This window comes from Pinus tabuliformis, chromosome 1_1, assembly GCF_031772625.1.
Source record: "Pinus tabuliformis cultivar Carrire ecotype Pingquan chromosome 1_1, CPIR1, whole genome shotgun sequence".
NCBI lineage: Eukaryota > Viridiplantae > Streptophyta > Pinopsida > Pinales > Pinaceae > Pinus > Pinus tabuliformis.
This window is the reverse complement of record NC_142297.1, coordinates 319,386,490-319,413,970: the sequence shown is the minus strand read 5'-3', so window position 1 is coordinate 319,413,970 and position 27,481 is coordinate 319,386,490. Positions and strand designations below refer to the sequence as shown.

The window sequence follows — 27,481 nt, the reverse complement described above, 5'->3', positions numbered from 1 at the left end:
GATGAAGGTGATATGTTGACCAGGTAACATGTTGTCTCCACCGCCTCTGCCCAAAATTCCTATCCTAACCTGGCACCACTGAGCATGCTTCTTGCCCTTTCCATCAACATCTTGTTCATTCTTTCTGCAACTCCATTTTGTTGAGGTGTATATGGAGTAGTCTTCTCCTGTGCTATACCACACTTCTTACAAAATTCTTCAAATTCCTTACTGCAAAACTCTCCACCATTATCTATCCGCAACACCTTTACCTTCTTCTCTGTCTGGTTTTCCACCAGAGCCTTGTATTCTTTAAACCTATCAAGGACTTTAGATTTCTTCTTAAGGAAATATATCTATGTATTCCTTGAGAAATCATCTATAAATGATACATAGTACACAGACTTACCCAGTGATGGAACCTTCACAAGTCCAAACACATCACTATGCACAATCTCTAATATCTGTTTTGCCCTCTTACCACCAGAGGGGAAACTCACCCAATTCTGCTTCCCATATACACAATTTTCACAGAAATCAAAATCCAGAGAGATATTACTCATACCTTCTACCATACCTTTACCATGAATTATTCAGAGGCCCTTCTCTCCAATATGTCCAAGCCTTTGATGCCATAACATGGTCTTCCCTCCAGAGACCATTAGATTTTTTGCTCCACTTTCAAGAACCACAGAATTGTTGCACCCATTAACAACCGTGCTACCTTGCAGCTTGTACAGAGTTCCAATCCAAACTCCCCGCATCAATACCAGTTCTCCCCGAACCATCTTGCAGGTATCCTTCTCGAACACTATTTTTATACCTACATCATCCAACTTGCTTATAGAAATCAGATTTCTGGCCAATGTAGGAATATGCAGAACACCCGGAAGTGTTCTAACCCTTCCACCTTGCAACTTCAACTTTACTTTTCCGCGACCAATGATTCTAGCCTTCCTATCATCCCCTAAGAAGACATCACCACCATTATATTTCGCATACTCGCAGAACCACTCTCTTTGGGGAGTGAAGTGAAAGGATGCACCTGAGTCAATAAACCATGCCTCACGATCTACATGCGTACTTGAAGAAGCCAAGTACACATCCCCACCTTCATCTGAGGTGGTTTTTGCCTCTGCATAAGGAGCATCATTAGATCCCTTTCCTTTATCAGGAACTTTAGATTTACAATCCCTTTTGTAGTGCCCTTCCTTTCCTCATTTACAACACACCACCTTTATGGGTTTTCCTAGAGATTTAGATCTCCCTCTAGATTTAAATCTCCCATTTGATGACTTATTTTTGTTTCTGTTCTAGGACCGTCCTCGTACAGACAAGGCATCATCATTTTGGCTCTCCATATTTTTCCATCTCATTTCCTCTGTCAGCAAGGATAAGACTATTTCATCAAACTGCAAGGCAGTTGCATTGCTACCTATTGCAATTACTAGACTATCCCACGAATCTAGTAGAGAACACAACAAGCTGATGCACTTATCTTCATCTGAAATTTTAATATCAACAGATGCTAACTGACTTACCACAGTGTTAAATGCGTTCAGATGCTCTGTCACCGAGTCTCCATCTTTCATCCTCAGGTTATACAGCTTTTTCTGCAGGAACAGTTTATTCAACAGAGACTTAGATTGGTACAAAGTCCCTAACTTGTCCTACAAAGCCTTCATCGTAGCTTCCCCTGATACATTGAGCAATACTGAATTTGAGACATTTAATCGTATTGTTCTCTTTTCCTTCTGATACAACTTCTTCCATTCTTCATTGGACACTCTCGTTGGTTTAGTACCTGGATCTACCACGATCCACTAATATTTATCCACCAACAGATCCTCCATCTTGAGTTTCCACAACTCAAAACTCTAACCATTAAATTTCTCGATCTCTATCTTTCCACTGCTCGCCATCTTCTTTCACCACCAAAATCGATCTCACAGATCTCCCACTGAACAGGGTCTACCACAGGCCCAAGCGAAACCCCTTAGCAACAAAGTTGTCCCCTTGAAGCCAAAACAGCTCTGATACCAAATGTAGGTTTTAACCCCATACAGAAATTACCTGCATATGAATTCTAAAACACAGAAAATAAACAATGCGAGAGCATAACACATAAAACACGTATACACAGAGATTTTCCCCTGGATCCCAAAACCGAGACTACCAGCATGATTTTTTTCATTATGTTCCTTTCAATGTTATAATACATATTTATACATGCCGAAGCATCCAATACCATGGGCCAAAAACCATTGCGTCCAATAACATGGACCAAAAACCATTGCATCCAAAAACATGTGCGAAAATCATGCACAAAACCATAGGTGGGTCCGCCCAACCTAACATAGGTTCCAAAACCAAAATTTTTTGGGGCACTGCCCCGGACCCCATAGAGTGGGGTTACCTACACCACTCAAACCCCCTGTGACCCCCCCGCTACACAATCATCGCAACGAAGGGGGGGCTCCGCCCCCCCTCTAACCCCTCTGTTAACTACGTGGGCTTGTCATGGAAAGAATATAACACAACCCAACACATTAGAAAACTCATGCAAAAGGGCTACAACATATTTTTTTAAATGATGAGTGCACAATTTTGGATAAGTCTCGAAGCATACAATTGATTGCAAAAGTTCAGATGACAAGCAATAGTATGTTTTCCCTAAAGATAAAATCATATTTGAAGGAAGAAGGTACGCAAGCACAACTATCAATGAATTCACAAGAGGATGAAAGAAAGGTTGCAGCTCTCACACAAGTAAACTTTTAAATAGAAGTCAAAGACGAAAATTGGTTATGGCATTTGAGATGTGGTCATCTCAACTTTGGAGGTTTGAATTTGCTGCATAGGAAAGGAATGGTGAAGGGATTGTCACTCATAGAAAAATCGGAAAACCTATGTGAACGATGCATCTTGGGCAAACAACATAGAGAGACATTTCCAATAGGAAAGTCAATAAAGGAAAAGACACCTTTGGAGATTGTCCATTCAAACTTATGTGGACCAATGCAGACACCATCAATTGGTGGAAGTTATTATTTTTTTACTTTTATAGATGATTATACAAGGAAGACATGGATTTACTTCATAAAACATATAAGTGAAGTGTTTGAGTGCTTCCGCCAATACAAAGCCCTTGTTTAGAAGCAAAGTGGACACTACATCAATGTCTTAAGGGCTGAAAGAGGTGGTGAATGCATCTCAAATGACTTTCTTTGATTTTGCAGGGAGCATGGAATTTACAAGCAATTTACAACAAGGTATACACCTTAGCAAGATGGTGTCGTGGAAAGAAAAAAGTAGGACCATTATGGAAATGGAAAGGAGTATGTTGAAGAAAAAGAATTTTCCAAATGATTATTGGGTTAAATTTGTCGCTTGTGCAACATATATCATTAATAGGTGTCCAACCAAAAGTGTAAAGATATGGTTCCTGAAGAGGCATGGAGTGGAAGAAAGCATAGTTTCACTCACGTGAGAGTGTTTGGATGTGTGGCTTATGCACATGTTCGGAATGAGTTAAGGAAGAAGTTGGACAACAAGGGGGGGAGATGCATATTTTTTCGATATAGTGATGAATCCAAGGCACACAAGCTCTACAATTCATCAACCAAGAAGGTCATAATCAACAAAGTTGTGTGGTTCATAGAAGAGGGAGCATGGGATTAAAATTTGGAGAATACAATCAATGTGAAAACATGTATACCACATGAAGACAAAGAGGAATTGACGACAACAATTAATTCCTCAGCAGTCATTCCTTCTACTCCTATTTAAGCTCAAAAAAGCAGTCAACAAGTGACACCATCGACAAATAATAGGACAATGTCTCGTAGTCAAGAAAGTACTACTCCAAGCACACCACAAAGACCCACAATGTCATCTAGTTCGAGCGGAACATCAAGTGACATGTCAAGCCCATCTTCCGCAAGCATAAGAAGAAAAAAAATCAGAAATTTAAGTGAAATTTATGAGAAAGATGAAGTTGACAGTAGTGTTGGTCTAAATTTCTTATTTGCATTGTTTTTTCATGTAGATGACCCAATCCATTTTGATGATGCAGTCAAATAAGAAAAATGGGTTGCAAAAATGGATGAAGAAATAGAATCAATAGAAAAGAATGACACATGGGAGTTAGTGGACCTTCTACAAGGAAAATAAGTCATTGAAATGAAGTGGGTCTATAAAACCAAGAGCAACACTGAAGAAAGATCGAAAGGCATAAAGCAAGGCTAGTTGTCAAAAGATACAAGCAACAGCATAGAAGAGATAATGTAGACATGTGCACCAGTCACGAGGATGGAGACAGTGCGTATAATGGTGTCGATTATCACACAACATAGATGGAAAGTGTGTCAAATGGACGTAAAATCGGTGTTATTGAATGGAGGGTTGAAAGATGAAGTATATGTTGTGCAACCACTTGGTTATGAGGTATAAGGCCAAGAAGACAAGGTGCATAGGTTGAGGAAAGCTCTTTATCGGCTAAAGCAAGCACCACGTGCATGGTATAGCAGGATAAATGCTTACTTGTTGGACAATGTCTTCGACAAATGTGATGATGAGCCTACTCTCTACATCAAAGAGAGTGTTGGTAAGCTTATTATTGTTTTCTTATATATAAATGATTTGATTTTTACAGGCAATGATGATTTCCTCATCCCTGATTTCAAATAAGTCATGAAAAGTGAGTTTCAAATGACTGACTTGGGGTTGTTAAGGCATTTTTTGGGCATAGAAGTGAAACAAACATAAAATAGTATTTTTACATCTCAAGAAAAGCATGTAGCAGACATTTTGGAGAGGTTTAATATGTATAATAGCAAGCCCGCACCAACTCCAATTATCATGGGGTTGAAATTGAGCAAAGAAGATTGCATCAACAATATCAATCTGACATTATACAAAAGTATGGTGAGAATTTTGATTTTATTTGATAGCAACTAGGCCAGATATGATGTATGCAGTGAGTTTGGTGTCAAGGTTCATGGAGACACCCAAGGAGACACATTGGCAAGAAATGAAAATGATTTTAAGCTATGTCAACAAGACAAAGGAGTATGGTATTTTGTACACCACTACAAATAATTTTAGGCTAGTTGGTTACACTGATAGTGACTGGGAAGGAAGTGTTGATGATAGAAAGAGCACATCAGGATATGTTTTCCATTTTGGTTCAGGAGCTATTTCATGGGCCTCCAAGAAGCAGCCAATAGTGTCATTGTCAACAACAGAAATTGAATATGTCACCGCAACAACAGCAACGTGTCATGTAGTTTGGATGAGAAGAATGTTGAGGGATTTATGCCACAACCAAGAGGGAACAACCAATTTTTCGTGACAATAATTCTACAATTGCACTATCAAAGAATTCTTTCACAAGAGGACCAAGCACATTGATGTTAAATATCATTTCATTAGAGAATTCATTAACAATTGTGAAATTGTGTTTCAGCATTGTAGGTCACAAGAACAGTTTGGAGGCATCTTCACAAAGCCATTAGCACGTGAAAATTTTGTTTACCTCAGAGATTGTTTGGGAATTTCCAATTGTGGAAGTTGTGATTAAGGGGGAGTGTTGGAAAATTAATCCCAACTACCATGGTTATAAAACTGACAACAAACATACTTGCCAAGTAATTTTGTTTGCAGGTTGTGGATTTTGTTTGTGGACTAAAGGACAGATTAAATGAAGTTCTGAGTGGGGGTACAAATTCTTCATTCCTCAACACATCAGATAATTAAATTCAAATGAGCATTTAATACAGAGTTGGTGAAATGTATGGTGAAACATTTATTCAGCAACTCTTAGTTACAGTCCTCAACATTTATTCAGCAACTCTTAGTTACAGTCCGCAACATCTGCAAGTTCAGAAAATCATATAATCGTATATTTTGTACAAGCACCCATACTATGTCTTAATACTTTGACTTGTCATAATTAATGTGTTGAAATGTATGCGTTGAAGATACATGTGAGGAAGTCTTTAGTTTTAGTGGAGGTTGTAAGTGTGAGAGGTCAAGAGGAGAAAATCGTGAAGAAAATTTTGGTGGGTGTGTGAAAACAATTTGTTATGGCGTTTTACAGAGAGTTACTCGTACACTCCTGATGAATGTAAATCACAGTAAAAATTAAGAATTCTTGTTTTACTGAGTGAAAGAGTGACAACTGAAGTCCTAAGTGAGCCTCCTATGTGCTAAATATTTTAGGAGACCGCTGGTGAAACCCGACACGTCCCCATCAATCCCATTCAAAAAATATATGAGAAAGAAATCCACAGTCCCGAGAGACATGTTTGGAATTGTATGTAAGTAAATGTTGTTTAAAAAAACTTATGTTTTCAAACTTGTTGGTTCCTTCAAATTACAGTTCCAAACAGATGGAATCATAGCATTCTAATATGAACATTCTAATAAATAACAAAAAGCTCAGACATGAAATAAGAAATCACACACATGCAAATAGTATTTTTCCTAGGGAAATAAATATGCTAAAAACCCCAATGATTTCTTGCATTAATATGATGAATAGAGATGTATTATAATTTCTTTGCTCAACTGAGCACAACCTGCAAATGCATAACTTATCTCTCTCCTCACTAAGAAGCTTTGACCCAAATTTAGTCAATTTCTACCTCTGCTTGAGCTCCTATTTCCTTGTGTTTTTCCTTAAGAAATTAGGCCCATATTATTTAGGAATTTTTCTAAAATCGATTGCGAAATTTCTTAGGTTGATCATCTGACTGCATGAAACACTTGTACACTCAAGACTAGTCTACAACTAATGTTACACTGCCTTGGAATCTCCACCAAGCGTGAGGAACTTGAATTCTTTTCATGTACTAGCTATTTTGGGTTGATTGATCAGTTAATTGGATGATCACTGAGTTTGACTGCAGTCCCACTGCACAATTGACCTCACTTAGTTCTTCCAATAGTTAGAACTAGTTTAACTAAAAACAACCTGTGATAACTGACTTTGATTGCTACAAATTAGCTATCACACATGCTTAACTGAACTCTAACTCCTCCAACTTGAATTTACTGAGTAAACTAGGTGACACAAGCCATGTTACACAAGTTAATTGCATCCAAGTTGTTTGTTGACGCAGAAATTCAAATTTTCTCAATTTAATCAATGCAAAATCAAATTGAGAATTTATTGCTCCAATTTTCAACATGTTTATCTACACTTGTTAAGAATCGACATGTGTTGAGTAATGTGTCATGGCCGTAAGTCTTTACATTAGATTGATGCTTTGGCTTAGATGAAGCTTGAAGCTGGATTGTTTACCCTGAGTGTATGAAGTTGTAACTTCATATTGATGCATAGTGTTGGATGATGATGTTGTTGTTCTGTACATTTTTGTATGTGAGGTTGTAACTTCATGTTGTGGTTGTAGTTGTCACTAATGTGTTTTAGATATGTTCCTGGTTTGAATAGTGAGGTGTATTATTGCCAGCGGTACATGGTAGTGCCACATATGCATTGTAGAAGCCATGTGTTGTCGCTGTACAATTGTGAGACCCCGTAATTCGTTGAATCACTTGAGATTATTCCATGTAGCTTTAATTTTTGTGTGTGTTAGTCATGCAGCATTAGCGTTGTGTTGTAATTGTTTGAAACCCGTGATAGAGTGGTTTTTGTGCGACTGTGTGTGAGTGAGTGTTGTGAGAGAAACGCAGAGTACCCCTATTAGAGTGCAGTCATGCTCTTTTGTGTCGTGTTCCAAAACTGTGAGGATTCTGTGTGTGATTGTTCTGTGTGTGCTAGATTAGGGATGGTGTAGATCTCACAACAAATAGAACATTTTCATATGAAACCTAAGCTCCTTTTCATGTGAATGTTGTCTAAAACCCTTTTGCGATTGGTTTTGAAGGGTAAATGAATTAGCATTGCAACCTCGATGAAGAAGGGAAAAATAGTTTGATGATTGAGTTAAGGAGCAAGAAAAAACTATAGAGAATAGACCTTGTAGAGGAGCAAGTTGATTGAGCTTCCTGGGAATGTGAAAAGGCAAGTTTGGTGCACTATGAAAATATTTTGTAGCACCTACAGCAAAATAATTTTTTGGGTTGCGTTTGAGGTTTACTTTTTGGTTGTGCCATTCATAATTTGAAGCCCTTGTAAGTTGAATGAGGTTTGGAAAGGATAGGAAGGCATGGAGAGACCTCTCATAGCATTTGTGAAGGAAATATCCACATTCTCTTTTGATTGTTATGTTTAATTAATTTGCAGAATTTCCACAATTGGATTTTGCATCACAGAGTTGTGTTTGTGGGTGTTATTTTGTCTTGAGGTATTGGGAGTTGTTGGAATATTAGTACCAACCACCATAGTTATTAAACTGGCAACAACCATACTTTCCAAGTAGATTTTGTTTGCAAGTTGCGGAATTTGTTTCCTGGCTGAATGACAAATTAATGAAGTTCTAAGTAGGAGTACGAAATATCCATTCCACAACACATCAAATAATTAAATTCAAATGAGCATTAAATATAGAGTTGGTGAAATGTATGGTCAAATATTTATTCCACAACTCTTACTTACAATCTGCAACATCTGCAAGTTCAAAAATCATATATTTGGTACAAGCGTCCATACTATGTTTTAATACTTTGACTTGTCATGAATTAATGTGTTGAAATATATTCTTTGAAGATACATGTGAGGAAGTCTTTAGTTTTAGTCAAGGGCATAAGTCTGAGAAGTCAAGAGGATAAAATCATGGAGAAATTTTTGGTGGGTGCGTGAAAATAATTTTTTACAGTGCTTTACAGAGAGTTACTCTGCAACTCATAGCGAATGTAAATTGAAGTAAGAATTATTGTTATGAATGTATTTCATGTATTAGAATTATAATACAAAGTTTTATTGGTTGATCCCAAATTTTTACTATGTTTTCCATGCATTAAATTTTTGAGTTTTAGCTTCATTTTAGTTGTGATTTGATCTCTGCAACTGAAGTCACGCAGAATCCTCTGCCCTAAATATTTCACATGCTATTAGAGTAGGTGAAACTATGTTAGTGTAAGAATAAGTGTTTTAACTGTGAATTAAAGATTGTTTTGAAAACAGATTTTTTTTAGAGCATGTTTACTAGCAGGGAGAAAGATTTTTTTAAGAGTCAGAAATGGCAGCATCAAGCACAAGCTTGAATAATCCTCAGATACCTCAGTTTAATAGAAAGCATTATGACTATTGGTGTATTACAATTATGGCTCTATTTTCTTCTCAATATATTTGGAATTTGGTGGAGAATGGATTCCAAGAACCAGCAGATGCAGCAGCATAAAATGCTTTGACACAAGCAGAAAAGGATTTTCTAAGGGTCAACAGGAAGAAGGATTCAAAATCCCTCTTCTACATATTTCAAGTATTTCATGAAATTATTTTCCCAAGGATTGCAGCAGCAACAAAGTCCAAGAAATCATGGGACACCCTCCTGACAGCCTACCAAGGCATGGAAAAGGTGAAGACAACAAAACTACAAATTTTGAGCAGAGACTTTGAAGCAATTTATATGAAAGAGTATGAGAATGTAGACTCATTTTTTTACACATGTAATTGAACGGGTTACTCAAATGAAGTCTCATGGTGAGACACTTGAGGAAAGGAGAATAGTTGAGAAAATTTGGAGAAGCCTGCCAGCAAGATTTGATGCCATTGTTGTGGCCATAGAAGAGACAAAGGATCGCTCACAATTTTCAGTGGATAAGCTTCATGCATCACTAATTTCTCATGAATATAGACTAAATAGAGCAACAAACTCCTCACTGGAGAATGTCTTCAAGACACAAGTTTCATTTGGTCAAGATAGAGGAAGATGAAGATCAAATGCTAGAGAAAGATGAAGGAACCCACACAAAGGTGGAAGAGGCAGCCCTTCAAACTCAAGTGGAAGGGGGGGAAATCAAAATTCAAGTCAAGGCCCAAGCCAGAATCAAGCACAAGGTCAAAGGTATGATAAATCTCAAGTTCAATGTCATTATTGTAAGAAGTATGGTCATTATGAAAATGAATGTAGAAAGAAACAACCTGACATAAGTAACAAACCAAGTGAAAAATTCACAAAGGAAAATCATTACCAAGATAGCATGATTTTAACTTGTAATGTAGTACAAGAAAAACAAAGTGATGTATGGTTTCTAGATTCAGGGTGCAACAACCACATGTCAGGGAACATAGAAATGTTTTCCAGTCTATATGAAAGTGTGAAATTTGAAGTGACATTAGAGACTGGTAGCAAACTGTTTATCATGGTCAAAGGAAGAGTCAATATTATAACAAATAAGGGGGATAAGAAGCACATTTCAAATGTTTATTTTGTCCCTAGTTTGATGCATAACCTCATAAGAATTGGACAACTCATACTAAAGGGATACAATATCTTTTTAAAAAATGATGAGTGCACAATTTTGGATAAGACTCCAAGAAAGCAACGGGTTTCAAAAGTTCAAATGACAAGCAATAGAATGTTTCCCCTAAAGATAAAATCAGATCTAAAGGAAGAAGGTGCACAAGCACAATTAAGTATCAATGAATTCACAAGAGGATGAAGGAAAGGTTGTAGTTGTCACACAAGTAAACTTTTAAATAGAAGTCAAAGATGAAAATTGGTTATGGCATTAGATATTTGGTCATCACCACTTTGGAGGTTTGAATTTGCTACATAGGAAAGGCACGGGGAAGGGATTGCCACTCATAGAAAAATCGGGCAGCCTATGTGAAGGATGCATCTTGCAAAACAACATAGAAAGACATTTCCAGCAGGAAAGCCGATAAGCGAAAATGCACCTTTAGAGACTGCCCATTCAGACTTATGTGGACTAATGCAAACACCATCAATTGGTGGAAGCGATTGTTTGTTTACTTTTATAGATGATTATACAAGGAAGACATGGGTCTACTTCCTAAAATAGAAAATTGAAGTGTTTGAGTGTTTCTGCCAATACAAATCCCTTGTTGGGAATCAAAGTGGACATTACATCAAAGTCTTAAGGGCTGACAGAAGTGGCGAATACATCTCAAATGACTTTCTTCAATTTTTCAGGGAGCATGGAATTTACAAGCAATTTACAACAAGGTATACACCTTAGCAAAATGGTGTTGTGAAAATAAAAAAATAGGACATTATGGAAATGGAAAGGAGCATGTTGAAGGCAAATAATTTTCCAAATTATTATTGGGCTGAAGTTGTCGCTTGTGCAACATATATCATTATAAGGTGTCCAACTAAAATTGTGAAGAATTTGGTTCCTGAAGAGGCATGGAGTGGAAGAAAGCATAATGTTACTCACATGAGAGTGTTTGGATGTGTGGCTTATGCACATAACCCAGATGAGTTAAGGAAGAAGTTAGACAGTAAGGGAGGGAAATGCATATTTTTTGGATATAGTAATGAATCCAAGGCATACAAGCTCTACAATCCATCAACCAAGAAGGTCATAATTAGCGGAGATGTGCAGTTCATAGAAGAGGAAGCATGGGATGGAAGTTTGGAGAAGACAATCAATGACAAAACATGTATACCACATGAAGTCAAAGAGGAATTGATCGCAATAAGTAATCCCTCAACAATCACTCCTTCTACTCCTATTCAAGCTCAACAAAGCAATCAACAAGTGACACCGTCAACAAATAATAGGACAATGTTGCACAGTCAAGCAAGTACTACTCCAAGCACAGCGCAAAGACCCACAATGTCATCGACTTCAAGCACAACATCAAGTGGCATGTCAAGCCCATCTTCTGCAAGCATAAGAGCACAAAAATTCAGAAATTTAAGTGAAATTTATGAGCAAGATGAAGTTGATAGTAGCGTTGGTCTAAATTTCTTATTTGCATTGTTTTGTCATGTAGATGGCCTAGTCCATTTTGAAGATGCAATCAAAGAAGAAAAACGAGTTGACACAATGGATGAAGAAATAGAAGCAATAGAAAAGAATGACACATGGGATTTAGTGGACCTTGCACAAGGAAAAGAAGTCATTGGAGTGAAGTGGGTCTATAAGGCCAAGAGAAATAATGAAGAAAAGATCGAAAGACATAAAGCAAGGCTAGTTATCAAAGGATACAAACAACAATATGGAAGAGATTATGCAGAGACATTTTCACCAGGCATGAGGATGGAGACAGTGCATGCAGTGTTTTCAATTGTCATGCAATATAAATGGAATGTGTATCAAATGGACATAAAATCAACGTTATTTAATGAAGTGTTGAAGGATGAAGTATATGTTGCGCAACCACCTGGTTATGAGGTAGAAGGCCAAGAAGACAAGGTGTATAGGTTGTGGAAATCTCTTTATGGCCTGAAGCAAGCACCACATTCATGGTATAACATGATAGATGCTTACTTGTTGGACAATGTCTTAAACAAATGTGACGGTGAGCCTACTCTCTACATCAAAGAGAGTGATAGTAAGCTTCTTATTGTTGTCTTATATATAGATGATTTGATTTTTATAGGCAGTGATGATTTCTTCATCGTTGATTTCAAAGAAGTCATGAAAACTAAGTTTGAAATCACTGACTTGGGGTTGTTAAGGTATTTTTTGGGCATAGAAGTGAAGAAAAAATAAAATAGTAGTTTTATTTCTCAAGAAAAGTATGTAGCAGAAATTTTGGAGAGGTTTAATATGCAGAACAGCGAGCCCGCACCAACTTCAATTGTCATGGGGTTGAAGTTGAGCAAAGAATATTGCAGTAGCAATGTCAATCCGACATTATACAAAAGTATGGTGGGAATTTCGATGTATTTGACAGCAACTAGGTTGGATATAATGTATGCAGTGAGTTTGGTGTCAAGGTTCATGGAGACACCCAAGGAGACGCATTGGCAAGCATCGAAAATGATTTTAAGCTATGTCAATGGGACAAAGGAGTATGGTATTTTTTACACCACTACAAATAATTTTAGGTTGGTTGGTTACACTGATACTGTTTGAGAAGGAAATGTCGATGATAGAAAGAGCAGGTCAGGATATGTTTTCCATTTGGGTTTTGGAGCTATTTCATGGGCCTCCAAGAAACATCCAATAGTGTCATTGTCAACAAGAGAAGTTGAATATGTCGCCGCAACAGCAACAATGTGTTAAGCAGTTTGGATGAGAAGAAATTTTGAGGGATTTATGCCACGACCAAGAGGGAACAACCACTATTTTTTGCGACAATAATTCTGCAATTACACTATCAAAGAATTCTTTCACAAGAAGACCAAACACATTGATGTTAAATATCATTTCATAAGAGAATTGATAAAAAAATGGTGAAATTGTGCTACAGCGTTGCAGGTCACATGAACGGTTTGGAGACACTTTCACAAAGCCATTGGGACGTGAGAATTTTGTTTATCTCATAGATTGTTTAGGAATTGTCAATGGCAGTAGTTGTAATTAAGGGGGGGTGTTGGAAAATTAATCCCAACCACCACAATGATCAAACTGACAACAACCATGCTTGCCAAATAATTTTGTTTGCAAGTTGCAGATTTTGTTCGCACGCTAAAAGACAGATTAATGAAGTTCTAAGAAAGAGTATAAATTCTTCATTCCTCAACACATCATATATTTAAAATCAAATGATCATTTAATAGAGAGTTAGTGAAATGTATGGTCAAACATTTATTCAACAACTCTTAGTTAAAGTTTGCAACATGCAAGTTCAAAAAATCATATAATCATATATTTTGTACAAGCGCCCATACTATGTCTTAATACTTTCACTTGTCATGAATGTATGTGTTGAAATGTATGTGTTGAAAATACATGTGAAGAATTATTTAATGGAACAAATTTTGGTGGGCACCTGAAAACAATTTGTTACTCTACAACTCATGATGATGGTAAAAATTTCATGATGACAGTAAAAATTCTTGTTTTACTTGGTGAAATCACGCCCGCTGAAGTTCTAAGTGAGACTCCTATGCCCTAAATATTTCAGTTCTAAGTGAGACTCCTATTCCTAAATATTTCAGGAGACCGCAGGTGCAACCCGGCACGTCCCCATCAGTCCCATTCAAAAAATATACCGAAAAGGGAATCCACTGTTCCGAGAGACATGATTGGAATTGGATGTAAGTAAATGTTGTTTAAAGAAACTTATGTTTTCAGCCCTGTTGGTTCCTTCAAATTACAGTTCCAAACGGATGAAATCACAGAATTCTAATACGAACATTCTAATAAATAACAAAAATATAATCGGGCGTTCTAACACATAGTTGCATATTATAATTGCATATTCTGTTAACTGCAAATAATTATAATAAATATTAGAGAGGCCATGTGCTGGTTCCATGATTCTCAAATCCAGGATTTAGCTTTTTACAAATGGAACATTAAGTGAAAGCTCTCCTGCGGACGGCTGATTAACTGTTGTCGGTGCAAAAACTTCGTTCATTTTCAAATGTAGAGCATGCCTTCCTTCAATCGCTGGGGTAGCCGTTCCAGTACTCTCCCATCCCAGTGCAAAGCAGGACAGTCAGAGGCATCAAGCATCTCCAACGACCTCAAATGTTCAACAACTTCCAGCTGTTCTAATTCTCTGCAGCCATGATCTTCTAATTCTCTGCACCCATGAACATCCAGAAGTGGTCCTGTGCTGGTTCCATGATTCTCCAATCCCGGATTTATCCTTTTACAAATGGAACATCAAGTGATTAAAGCTCTCCTGCAGACCAATGATTAACTGTTGTCACTGCCTGAACTGCATTCTTCGGCTTTGATTTTCAAATGTAGAGCATGCCTTCCCTCAATCGTTGGGGTAGCTGTTCCAGTACTCTTCCATCCCACTGCAAATTGGGGCAGTCAGAGGCATCAAGCATCTCCAACGACCTCAAATGTTCAACACCTTCCAGCTCTTCTATTTCACTGCATCCATGAACATCCAGTAGTTTAAGCTTTGTTAGCTGCCCCAAACCCTGTATTCTCTTCAGCCTTTGACATCCAGATGCCCGCAACTGTTCCAGAGACTCCAATGTCTCAATGCCTGACAGTTCCTCCACTTTTCTCCACCCGCTAATGTTTAGCGTTTGAAGTTTGGCAAGGCCACAAAGGCCATTTATTCTCTCCAAATTATGACAAGAAATGAAGGTCAGCTGGATAAGCGTACTCGGCAATGTTCCAACCTCAACTAGATCATAACAAGACTCCACTTCCAACTCAGTCAACAGTCCGAGGGAATCCGGCAAAGATTTCAATATCTGGCAATCTACCAGCCTCAATTTTTTCAAATTCCTTAGGTCGCTGAGCGAAGGCGGTAGCTTTTCCAACGAAGAGTATTCTAATACCAAAACTTCCAAATTGGAGAGGTCTTCAATATTACTGGGCAATTCTGCTATATGTAATTCTTGGAGGGACGGTGGAAGTTGGAGAGGTAATAATTGGACTTTCCCACAACGCCACCCATGATCCATGATCTCCTCCCACTCGCTATGCCACTCCGTCTCCCACTTTCGCTGGTACTCCTGCCTCATATCCTCCCTCAGCGTTTGCTTCTTCATCCCCTCTTGCACGGGCGCCTCCCTTGCCAATGCGTCACGCGCTATTTGCACGACCCGATACCACATCCGCTTCCGCTGCCCCGCCGCCAACTCCGCCCCAAACGTGGTACCAAACCGCCCCCCCGCCTCACACGCCGCCGCCGACCCCGCCGCCCTAGCCGCCTCCGCGGCCCCCCCCGCCCGCGCCGCCCCCCACCTCGCCGCCCACCTCCCCGCCCCCCACCGCGCCCCACGGGCCGCCTCCCGCGCCACCCACAGCGCCGCCTGCCACGGCGGGCACGCCGCCTCCCACTCCGCCTCCCCCTCCCACGCCGCCACCCACCCCTTCTCCCGCGCCCACGCCGCCTCCCACCCGTTCTCCCACGCCCACGCCGCCTGCCGCCCCTTCTCCATCGCCCACGGCCACGCCTGCGCCCACGCCGTCCCCCGCGCCCACGCCGCCTCCCGCGCCCTCGCCGCCTCCCAGCCGGCCTCCCGCGCCCTCTCCGCCAACGCCCACCCCTCCTCCCACTCCCTCTCCCTCTGCGCCATCCACCCCTCCCTTCCCAGTCTCGTGAAGCTTTCCCATCTCAGTCTTTGTCTTCTCATTCTCATCTTCAGTGAAACGTTGAACACGTCGAGGGAGGGGAGAACTCCAAGGTTTTTGATCGAGATAAATAATTTATAGCAGCCTGTTAAATTAAGACATTTCAGCCTTTTTAATTTGTGGAAAGAACTTGGAAGCCGGGCCAAACTGCTGGAGAAGGACAGATTGAGATGTTCGAGGTTGGTCAAATTGCCAATTAAATCAGGCAGCGACTTCATTTTCCGAGCATTTAGTAACTCAAAACGCTTCAAAGATGACAACCGACAAACTTCATCGGGCAATGATATCATATTATTCATCGAGAGTAAGCAGATGTAAATCTGTTCGAGGTGCTGCAGCCGTCCAATAGACTTCGGGAGCTTTGAGAGAGGAGCCCAAATCTCTAACTCCCGCAGCTGCAAAGGTGCCTGCAAAATATTAAACTATCTCAACTATAATAAAGATACAGATTCAAATTTCATCCTTGCAGTGTGATTTATCCATAGTGATAACGCAGAAACTGGATAAGAAAATTATTTACCTGCGCTTTGCCTTGCCACAATATTTTCAATGCGTTCCCAGCTACGGATAGGACTCTCAAATTTTCCATTGGAATATAGGAAGGCAGAGAAGAGTGACCGCACTTGTACCAGCGAAGCCATCTCAGGTTTGGTAAACCCACCGTCCTCAAAATGCGTTCCAATAGATCATCTTCCGTAACGAGAAGTTGCAAGTTGGACATTGTAATACCCGGATAAAGAGTTTTGTGTCGGCTATTGCAAAGCTTCATCACGGGGTTCCCCCACAGCTTATGGGTCCTCCTTTTGAACCATGGTATATCTGACTGTAATGATGCATAATACTTTAACCCATGTCCAACCTCTGCACTAGTAACCAGCCTAATTCCACGAACATCGCGATTCTGCAAGTACAGACAAGAATTAAAACATGGCGATTTTGTAAAAACAGTCAAAATTGAAACACGGTGTTTCTCTAAAAACACTGAATTTTGAACACCGAACCCAGATTTCTATTGCCGCTAATATTGAATAAACTCTTTAAAGGCTTGAATGACAGAAGCACTTACAGCTGATTGCATTAACATCTGCAAAAAGCTAGCAATGTTCTCGTTCTCCGTCCGATCCCACAAGCAAGGAATGTGGAATCCTGAACTCTTAGCCATCTCTCTCCCCAATTCTCTAAGGTGATCGTGCATATCTATACAATTTTCACTGTCCACCTCAACAAGAGATTTGTACTGTAGATTTTGAAATACATGAGAATCCCATACTTTTATGACCGTGTCCTTCTTTTCTCCAATGAGAAAACAAGAAATATATAAGAATACATGTTTCTCTTCTTCATCGAGTGAATCATAACTAATTTTAAGGATTTGTTGTATATCAGGATGTACATATTGAATTCTGCTCCATTCGGCCTCCCAGTAAGTTTCATCTCTGTTTCCACGAAAATGACCCCCTAATACTTTTAAGGATAAAGGCAACCCACTGCAAACCCTTAAAATGTTATCTACCAGATATTGAAAACTGGGGGGTGGATGGGGATGGCAAAAAGCATGGCGGCAGAAGAGCTCCCTGGAGTGATGTGTATTCAGGCCACTTAACTTATAAATCGATGAATCGCGTATTCCTGACCTCAGAAGAGCATACTTGTCTCTGGATGTAATCAAAATTAAGCAATTTGGGAAGAAGTTATCTTTAACTTCCCCGGGCAAAAGTGCATCCAGCTGATCCAGATGATCTACATCATCCAAAATTACCATGCCTTGAGAAAAGTGTTGGAAACGCTCCATAAGCTCCTTTTTACCTTCATCGATACTGTCTATTTGCTTATTGAATCCAAACAATCTCTGTAGAAGTTTTCTCTGCAAACCAACTAAAGAGATTCCTCCGCTTTTCGCTGCATTTCTAACATCAGATAAGAAGCAGGATTTACGATAGTACGAACTCTTCCGATTGAAGAGTTCTTTTGCCAGCGTTGTCTTTCCTATTCCACCTGACCCTATAATCCCCGCGATCTTCGTTTCTTTTTCAGGCAGTCGCGATAAGAAACCTTCGAAATGTCTCACCTTCTCATCCAACCCGGTTGGATAATTGGCCACATAGAGCTCTTCTCTTTTAACCTTTTTCAACAAAAGTTCAACAACCTTATCCAGCAGCACCCCGTCGTCGCTGGATATTCAAAACAAAATATATATAACTATTAAGAAACTAAGAAACAAACATCCATCTATATACTTTAAAATATGCAGCATAAAGTAATATAATACCGAGAGTGTTGAGTTCTCACCCATTACAAGCTTCCAGCTCAAAACTACTTATTTTTGAAACAGTAGCAAGAGCCTTTCTCCAATTTTCGATAGTGTTGGAGCTGTGGCGTGGCTTCTTTTCAAGCTCACGTATGGCTTTAGCGTACACTCCATCTTTGCCCCGAAGATCACCAGGTTTAACGTTATAGAACACTGGAATGATTGGAGCCTTCGATTCCAACATGTCGACAAGCTCATCGAGACACCAGCTAGACTCCGCATAACCAGGGGAGAAAATAGCCACATGAACAGCGGCTCTTGCAATAGCATCTTTTATCTGAGCACTTATGTCTTCTCCCTCTTGCATTTCTTGGATGTCTAGAAAGGCTTCAACACCATGGTCACGAAGGCGGTAGTAGAGATGACTGGCAAACGTCTTCTTCACATCGGGACCGCGATGGTTTATAAACACATCGCGCCCATAATATTTGCTGCTCTTGACATTGATATCATCAGCGGTGGAGGCGGAGGTCGATGCCTCAAAGTCATTAGCAGATGGTGGGTGATAGGGAGGAGGAGCCGAACTTTCAATTTCAATATCAGAGAATGAAGTTGCAGGTGATGGGTATGCCATTGCTATCTGGGAGGTCGATGCCTCAAAGTCATTAGCAGATGGTGGGTGATAGGGAGGAGGAGCCGGACTTTCAATTTCAATTTCAGAGAATGAAGTTGCAGGTGATGGGTATGCCATTGCTAATTGGAGTATGAAAATAGAAACAGGAAGCAAATTGCCGTGGAAGGAGCCTAGTTATGAATTGGAGGAAAAAATGTAGAAAGAATACAGAGACGTATATACAGACATTAAACAGACACATGAAACGCTTTAATTTTAGTCGTCATTACGAGGGGCCACTACATTATTGACTCATAATACACTTAGATTGAACTAGGGCTCTTTATCCGGCCGCGTTCTCTGGAATCGTTAAGATTTTGGATTTTTTTAATAATATAATTTTAATTTTTTTTAATTTTTTAATTATAATTAAAAATGATTAAAATTGTAAATATAATTTTAATTTTTTTTAATTATAATTAAAAATGATTAAAATGGTAAATACTAATGATTAAGATTAAATATAAATTTAAACATTTAAAAATTTATAATTCCGTTCATTCTTCCCTCAAAATTCCAAATCATTCAGAAAAAAAAATGGAAATCCTATCACGTTTAAACTTTTACCTTTCTTTAATGTCTGATGTTTCAACGTAGATTCTGTTTAAACGCGTAGCCTATATATTTGTACCACAAGTTGACCAGGGCGTTTACTAAAAAGGAAACGACCGCAACAATCAACTCAATATGGTTTGAAATTTGACACGCAGCTACCGACAGGAGTTACATCTCTCCGTAGCGTGGATTGAAAGCAGAAGATGTTATTGGTCATTGGTGCGTGTTCAATTGGTATAGGTAACCACCTTGAAATTTGACACCAATCTACCGACAGGAGTTAGTAGCGCGTATTGAAAGCAGAAGATGTCATTGGGTATTGAAAGCAGAAGATGTAACCAGCAGTGCAAAATGGCCATTTCACGTTTATCCATGTCCCATTCACGTTTATCCATGTCCCAGCAATGCAAAATGGCCATTTCACGTTTATCCATGTCCCATTCATGTTAATACATGCTCCATTTTTATTGAGCATAGAGTCGTTTACAGGTTTACAATTCAGTATAGAGTAAATTTAAAAAAAAAAAATCAATAGTGATTTCTGGATAATTGTCCTAAATTAATAATAAAAAATTAAAGCAATAAAAATAATAAAATGTAATTGGATATATTTTGATTTTGTTATTAAATTGTGAATAAGGTTTGTGGCAATATCATGGTTTATTAATATTTTACAATAAAACAATTTAACTTATTTTATAATCAAAATATTTTATAACAATACAAAAATATTATTAATTATGGATATTCATCCCCATTTTACCAAGGATATTATTAACTTGTAAATAGGCTTTGTTACAATACCATGGGCCTATACCATGATTTATCAATACCACATACCCAAAAAAACATCACTTATTTCACAATCAAAAGATTTAATAAAAATATAACAAGATTCTTAATCATGGATATTCGCCCCCACTTTGCCATTGATATTATGAACTTGTGAATAGACTTTGTTACAATAGCATGGATATTATTACTTTGAAAAATAGGCTTTGTTACAATACCATAGGCCAATACCATGACTTATCAATACCACATACTCAAAAAAACATCACTTATTTCACAATCAAAAGATTTAATAAAAATCCATCTTAATCATGACTACTAAGTATTAGTAAGAACCAACATATATCCATCTTAACTAAGGATCCAAGAGATGACCAAAGTGAAGGGAAGAGAGGGGGAGGGGGAGAGAGGGAAGGAGATAGCAACGAAGCTAGAGGGCAAGAGGGGAGAGAGAGAGAGTTGGAGGGGGAGAGAAAGACGAAAGAACAAAGACATAGAGAGATAGAGGTGGAAAGAGAGAGGAGTGACAAGGGAGAGATGGACACAGAGTGAGGAAGAGGGGAGAGGAGGGAAAAGATAAAAGATGAGGGCAAAGACACGGGGAGATAAGGGCAAGAGAGAGAAAGGAAGGCACAAAGATCGAGGGGAGAGAGTGTGGGAGGCACAAAAATGGAGGGGGGAGAGAGAGAGAGAGAGTGATGGCGGGCAGAGACAAATGGAAGAGGGAGAGAAAGGGGGAGAGAAGACTCAAGAGAGAGAAGGCGAGAAATGGATTTGGAGGGGGAGAGAGAGGGAAGGAAGAAGAAAGACATAGAGGGAGAAAGGTAGAGAGAGAGAGGGAGTGACAAGGGAGCAGTGGAGAGAGACTGAAGGAGAGAGTGTAGCGGAAGGGAGGATAGAGAGAAGGAGAGAAAGAGAAGAGAGAGAGAAAGAGAGAGAGAGAGAGAGAAGGGGAAGCGAGAGACACGAAGAGGAGAGGGAGGGAGAGAGTGTGCATGTTTGGGGGTTGAGATAGAGAGAGGAAATAAGAAAGAGACACATAGATACAAATACATATATTTATATAGTATTATATAACCAGCCGAGATCCATCTTAACCTGGATTTATTAAGTTGTGAGAGGGATCAAATCTTTCGAGGTGCAAAGCTTTCCTGAAGTTTTGCACTCATAAAAGAGGTTTGCTCTTTGAGAGATTGGATCCCTCTCGACCCTTGATAAATCTAGGTTAGGATGGATCTAGATTGGTATTAACTTTCATAAATGACACATCTAAATTAGCTAAAAAAAAAACCATTGTGAAACTTGGTTATTTTCTCTTTTTCTTTTAAATACAAAATAATATATTTTTTTAAACCGTAATTAAAATAATCTGAGTTTTTTAAACATTAATTATTTTTTACCTTATTCTAAATATTTTTGTTACTCATATTATATATATATTTGTTATTTGTACTTTAAGTGTAGTGTGTTTTTAGTTTGTGTTAAAGTTAAAGTATCTTTAAAGATCAATATTCTTTCTTATGTTATTGAAGTTTGTAATAATGATGAATTACATGTTTTGAGTAATTACTTGAAATTAAAAGATCTTTAACTAGAAATTACACCAGATGTTGCAAAGGAGACGTCGTAAGGCATAAATTCCAGAAAAATCGTGCATATAAAAAATGATTGAAGATAAAAAATAATAAACAAAACGCCATAAAGTTAAAAGATAAAGAATAAAGAGGTGGAGCACTAGGGTTTTCGTGTTTCTGCTAGGGTTTCGAGAAAACTAACTGTTGGAAATAATACTGAGAGGGGGGGTGAATCAGTATTATTAAATCAATAAAACTTTTTCATTTCCATACTTAGATACATATACGCTACTTCAGTTAATGTAACCCGCGTGTATACGCAACTGTGTCTAACGCAACTGGCGTATATCTAGAATACTTATGATTCAGTTAATCCATTAAATGTTGATCTTTAGTTAGTGCATCAGAACTTCATTATCCATATGAACAGTAAGCAAGTGCAGTAAAACAGAACAGATCATCACACACAAGAAGCACACATGAACACCATGATATAAGGTGGAAACCCAATGTGGGTGAAAACCACCTGCTGCAAGTCGTCTCTATCTTCTTTTAATAAGAAACTTCATTTTACAATAGTTCTGTATTGGTGCAGTCTTATACCAATACGCAGGCTTCTACCTGCAGAAGGCTACGACCTTCTCTTGTTCTCTAGACTCTCCTGGAAGGGAGCTACAACCCCTTAGCTCTTGTACTAGTCGATCCATTTACTAGTACATAGGTGTCGGCCTCCTGAAATGCTCCTTTACTCGTTTTCCAACTGCTACTGGAAGGGAGCTACCACCCCCTTTGCTCTTGTACTAGCTGATATACTAGTACATAGGCGCCGTCCTACAATCTCCTTTCATCCTCCAGGGACCATATTTCATACATTTTCAGACTGGATACTCCTGAAGCACAACACTATAATCTGAAGGCCACGTTTCATCCAATTTTCATACTGGACCCATCAATATCATGAAGCACAAAATCAATCAATACTAGCATCATCAATCTCTGAATCACTGAAACACTGAAACCCTGTCAACAACACAGTCACCAAAACACAGAGCAGACAACAAAACTTTGCAATAACAATCAGACCCAACTGCAACTTCAAATATCATACTTCATAATGTATACGCTACTACGATGAACCAAACCCACGTACATACGCGCTTTCACCAAATCCAACCCGCGTACATATCTATAAATATTCAATCATGACTTGCAGCTATTTCAAACTTAAGTTATACCCAGTTTAGAACATTACATGTGTCAGTACACAGATCTAGAATAAGCATAATCAACCATATAGAGATAGTTCATTTTAAACCATTTGATCTCGATCTATCCTTAGATCTTGTTCTCCATCAACCAGTGAGATCCCTCCTTAGCTCAGATTAAGCAATGCATCATAACCCATATCTTGCATACTGGATCTCATACTTCATCAGATATTCAAGACTTTTTCCATGCCCTTGCCTAATGATCCTCTTCTCCTTTTATAGTCTTAAGCCTTACTCAATACCATGGTCCAAAACCATAACAAATCAATACCATGGACCCAATACTTGGTATCAATACTTCTGACGAGATACCATGGTCCAAAACCATAGGTCCAAATACCAAGGACTTAATACCATGGACCAAAACCCAATGTACGCGCTTTCCCTTGCATGAAAGTGCGTGTATACGCATACGCGCCTTTTGATCGATTATTCCGCGTGTATATGCGACTTTGATAAGAGGAACCAGCGTATAACTTATTTTCTTCATTCTTTGTAGTCTGATCATCAACTCTTTGCTACTGACCTTCTGCACTATTGATCCGGATTTAAACAGGAACGCAACAAATTACAGAGATAACCATATACACAACGATGCAGCGGAAATAATACGTCATTTCATTAATGGAAAATACTGAAATATGCTTACAATCAGAAATGGAAATAAACCAGCTAGGGCGATGGTAGCTTATCTCTGAGAAGAGATGTGATGGCTACATGACTCTGAACTGTGTTACAATGAGGCTCGAAGGCCTATTTATTGTTGAGAAATAATGGAAAACCCTTAACATTCCAAAACCTAACCCTAGGAGATGAAACGCCAAACTATGGGCCCCGTTTGGGGGTAAGTTGGTACATCAACTTCCCGGGGTCGTAACTTTGGCACATGATCTCTGTTTGACGCGTACAATAGCTCATTAGAAAGATCTATCCGAGCACTATCATTGTTGGAACGGGCAACATCGAAATGGACACATGTTGCCCCCGGATTCCCCAAAAAACGTCGTTTAGGGCCTTAAAACGGCTCCGGAAGTTCAGGACCCGAAAAACTGCTAAAAATAGTAAGTTGTGCTACAATTAAGGAAACTGAAAATGCTAAGAAAGACAATGGTGGGGGTCCAAGTGGACTTGGCAGGTGGCCACCAATATCCACCTGGATCATTCCTCCCCCCTTAGGAAGCAATGGTCCCCGTTGAGTTCCTCCATGAGATGAGGAAACTTCTGCTGAACTTGTTCCCTGGTGAGCCACTTGCCCTGCTGAAGGAGTTGGCCTGCTTTGACAACTCGATACAGTTGGATATTCTGTTGGCGAGTGTTCTTGATCTGTGTGTCCATGATCTGATCAGTTGCAGCTTGTTCCATGCAATCTGGATTTAATTCTGTGGGTTTGAGCTGTTCTGCAATGTCGGATGTGTCTAGCAATGGTGGAAAGTATGGTCGAAGGCGGTCCACATTGAACACTGGGTGCAGGCCAAGGAATGGGGGAATGCTGAGCTCAAATGCATTGTCTCCCATAGCCTTAGTAATGGTGTAAGGACCATATCGGAGTGGTCTCAATTTCCGATAGGCTCCAGTAAGGCGTTCCTTTTGCAAATGCAACCAGACTTTGTCACCCACCTGAAACTTGTGTGGCACCCGATGTTGATCATGTCGCTGCTTGTACTTGGCATTTGATTTCTCAAGAATGTCATGGACCTGCTAGCGAATATGTTGGATGCGCTCAATGAAGCTGGTGGCCTTACCTGTTTCGGACTGGACATGAGCTGAATTCATGTGAGTAGCTACAAGTGGCATGGCCACATCAATGGGGCATAGTGGCTGGAATCCCAAACCCACCTGAAAAGGGCTATGGCCAGTGGAGCTGTGAAGAGCTCGGTTGTAGCTGTGCTGAACATAGGGGAGGCTCTCGTCCCATGTGCGTGGATGCTTTGAGTTATACATGCGCAGAATGTGCACAATCATCTTATTGACAACCTCTTTCTGGCCATCAGTTTGAGGATGGAAGGTTGTGGACTTCGTGAGTTTGGTGTCCAGCATTGACCAGAGACTAGACCAAAATGTGCTGAGAAACCGACTGTCCCGATATGAGATGATAGACTGTGGGATCCCAAAGTGCACCCACACTCGTTCAAAGAAGAGTTTAGCAGTGGCTTCTGCTGTGATATTCTTCTTGCAGGCCACCATAATGGCCATCTTCGAGAACCTGTCGACGACCACAAAAACACAGTCATTTCCATGCTTAGTGGAAGGAAGGCCTAACATGTAATCCATGGAGATGGATTACCAAGGTCGACTAGGGGTAGGCAACGGGGTATAGAGGTCGTGCTTCTTAATGGACGGTTTGGCAATGGCACAGGTAGTACATGATCGAATGTACTTCCCAACATCCTGTCGAAGATTCGGCCAATAGAAATAATTTTGCAGTACTGCCACTGTTTTCTCGACTCCGAAATGCCCAGCGGCCTGACTGTAGTGTGCTTCCCAAATCATCTTGGCACGCTCGCTTGAAGGAACACAAAGGTGACCGAGGTGGCATAATAAGGCATCCTGGAGGTGAAAATCTGCAACTTGCCGACCCTCCAAGAGTGTCTGGTATGTGTGTCCGAATTCTGGGTCGCTTTTGTAGAGAAGTGGCCAATCAGAAGTCTCGTGCCCACAACAGTTGAGCACGGTGGTTAGCGCCATGATCGGTGGTCGACTGAGGCAATTTGCAACATTATTGGTGCTGCCCTTTTTATACTTGATATTCAAGTGAAACTGTTGCAGGTATGTAGACCACTTCTGATGGCGATCATTCTGCAATTTCCCTTGGGTCTGTATGAACTGCAGAGGTCGGTGGTCTGTGTGGATGACCGTTTCCTTCCCCAATATGTAATGCTTCCATTGTGGGTAGGCCTGTACAATGGAATACATCTGTTTATCATAAGTGGGGCACTTCCGGACTGTGTCTAAAAGTGTTTCACTGTGATATGCCACTGGATGTCCATGTTGAGTAAGGACTGCCCCAATAGCATAGTCAGAGGCATATGTCTCGACCTCAAATGGTTGTTGTAAATCTGGTAACGCGAGCACTGGTGCCATGCAGAGGCGATCCTTCAACTCCCTGAATGCCTTCTGTTGAGATTCAGACCAAAAGAACTTTGCTTTCGCCCCGCCCTTGGTGACTTGACTCAAGGGCCAAGAAATATCAGAAAACCCCAACACAAACCTGCGGTAGAAGTTGGCAAGACCTAGAAAGATGCGGAGCTCTGTTAGAGTGGTTGGAGAGGGCCAATCCCGAATGACTTGGATCTTGGTTGGATCGACATGCACCCCCTGTTCATCAATGATGTATCCCAGATACTGAACCTGGGTCATGCCAAAAGTGCATTTCTCCAAATTGGCACATAGCTTGTGTTGCCGCAGTGTTTGGAGAACCTGTCGGATGTGGTGGAGGTGCTCTTCTCAACTCTGGTTGAAGATCAGAATGTCATCCAAGTATACTACTACAAAGGAGTTGGTGAATGGCCGCAAGATGTCATCCATTAGCCTCATAAAGGTTGCAGGAGCATTCGTCAATCCGAAAGGCATGACCAACCATTCGAAGAGGCCCTCCTTGGATTTGAAGGCAGTCTTCCACACATCGGAGGGTTCGATTGGTACCTGGTGATATCCCGACTTCAGGTCGATCTTGCTGAAATATTTCGCCCCCTTTAGTTGGTCTAGGAGGTCATCAATCCGCGGGATCGGGTACCTATTACGGACAGTGATCTTGTTCAGCGCCCGATAGTCAATACAGAGTCTCCACGTCCCATCCTTCTTCTGTACCAACACCATTGGGCTCCCACAGGGTGATGAACTCGGACGGATGTGACCTTTCTGCAGGAGCTCCTGAATCTGCCTCTTGATTTCATCGTTCTCCAGAACGGAGCGCCGATAAATTGGTCCATTGGGTAGCGGCGCACCTGGGGTCAGATCGATGGAGTGCTTGACTTGACAGTGCAGAGGAACCCCTGCCGGGGAGGTGAAGATGTCCTCGTACTCCTCCATAATCTTGTCCATCTGTAGTTGTCGTGCAGAGGGGCCCTGTTTGGAGGTCGCGGCCACTGTCTTCTTCTTTCCTTGAGGGCGTATCATCAGGAAAACAAATTTCCTGGTTTTGGAAATGATCTTACTGCATTGTTTTGCAGTAATCAAAGAGAGGGCGGCAGGTGGTGCTACCTCTGGTATCCTGAACAACTTATTTCCCAATGTAATAATAACAGCACGGGGCCTTGATTCATACACAGCATGTCGCTTCCACAAGTATGGT

General features: G+C 40.0%; 1 protein-coding gene across 1 annotated transcript; it reads right to left on the bottom strand.

Moving 5' to 3' along the window:
- Nucleotides 1–14,070: 14,070 nt before the first annotated feature.
- Nucleotides 14,071–19,213, bottom strand: LOC149212831 (TMV resistance protein N-like). The gene is made up of 4 exons (XM_089388839.1): nt 18,370–19,213; nt 17,147–18,251; nt 16,601–16,981; nt 14,071–16,487 (listed from the first exon to the last, which is right to left on the bottom strand). Exons 1-4 carry the CDS (start codon nt 19,077–19,079, stop codon nt 14,721–14,723), a joined length of 3,963 nt encoding a protein of 1,320 aa, XP_089244965.1. The 5' UTR covers nt 19,080–19,213; the 3' UTR covers nt 14,071–14,720.
- Between the last annotated feature and the right edge of the window lie 8,268 nt (nt 19,214–27,481).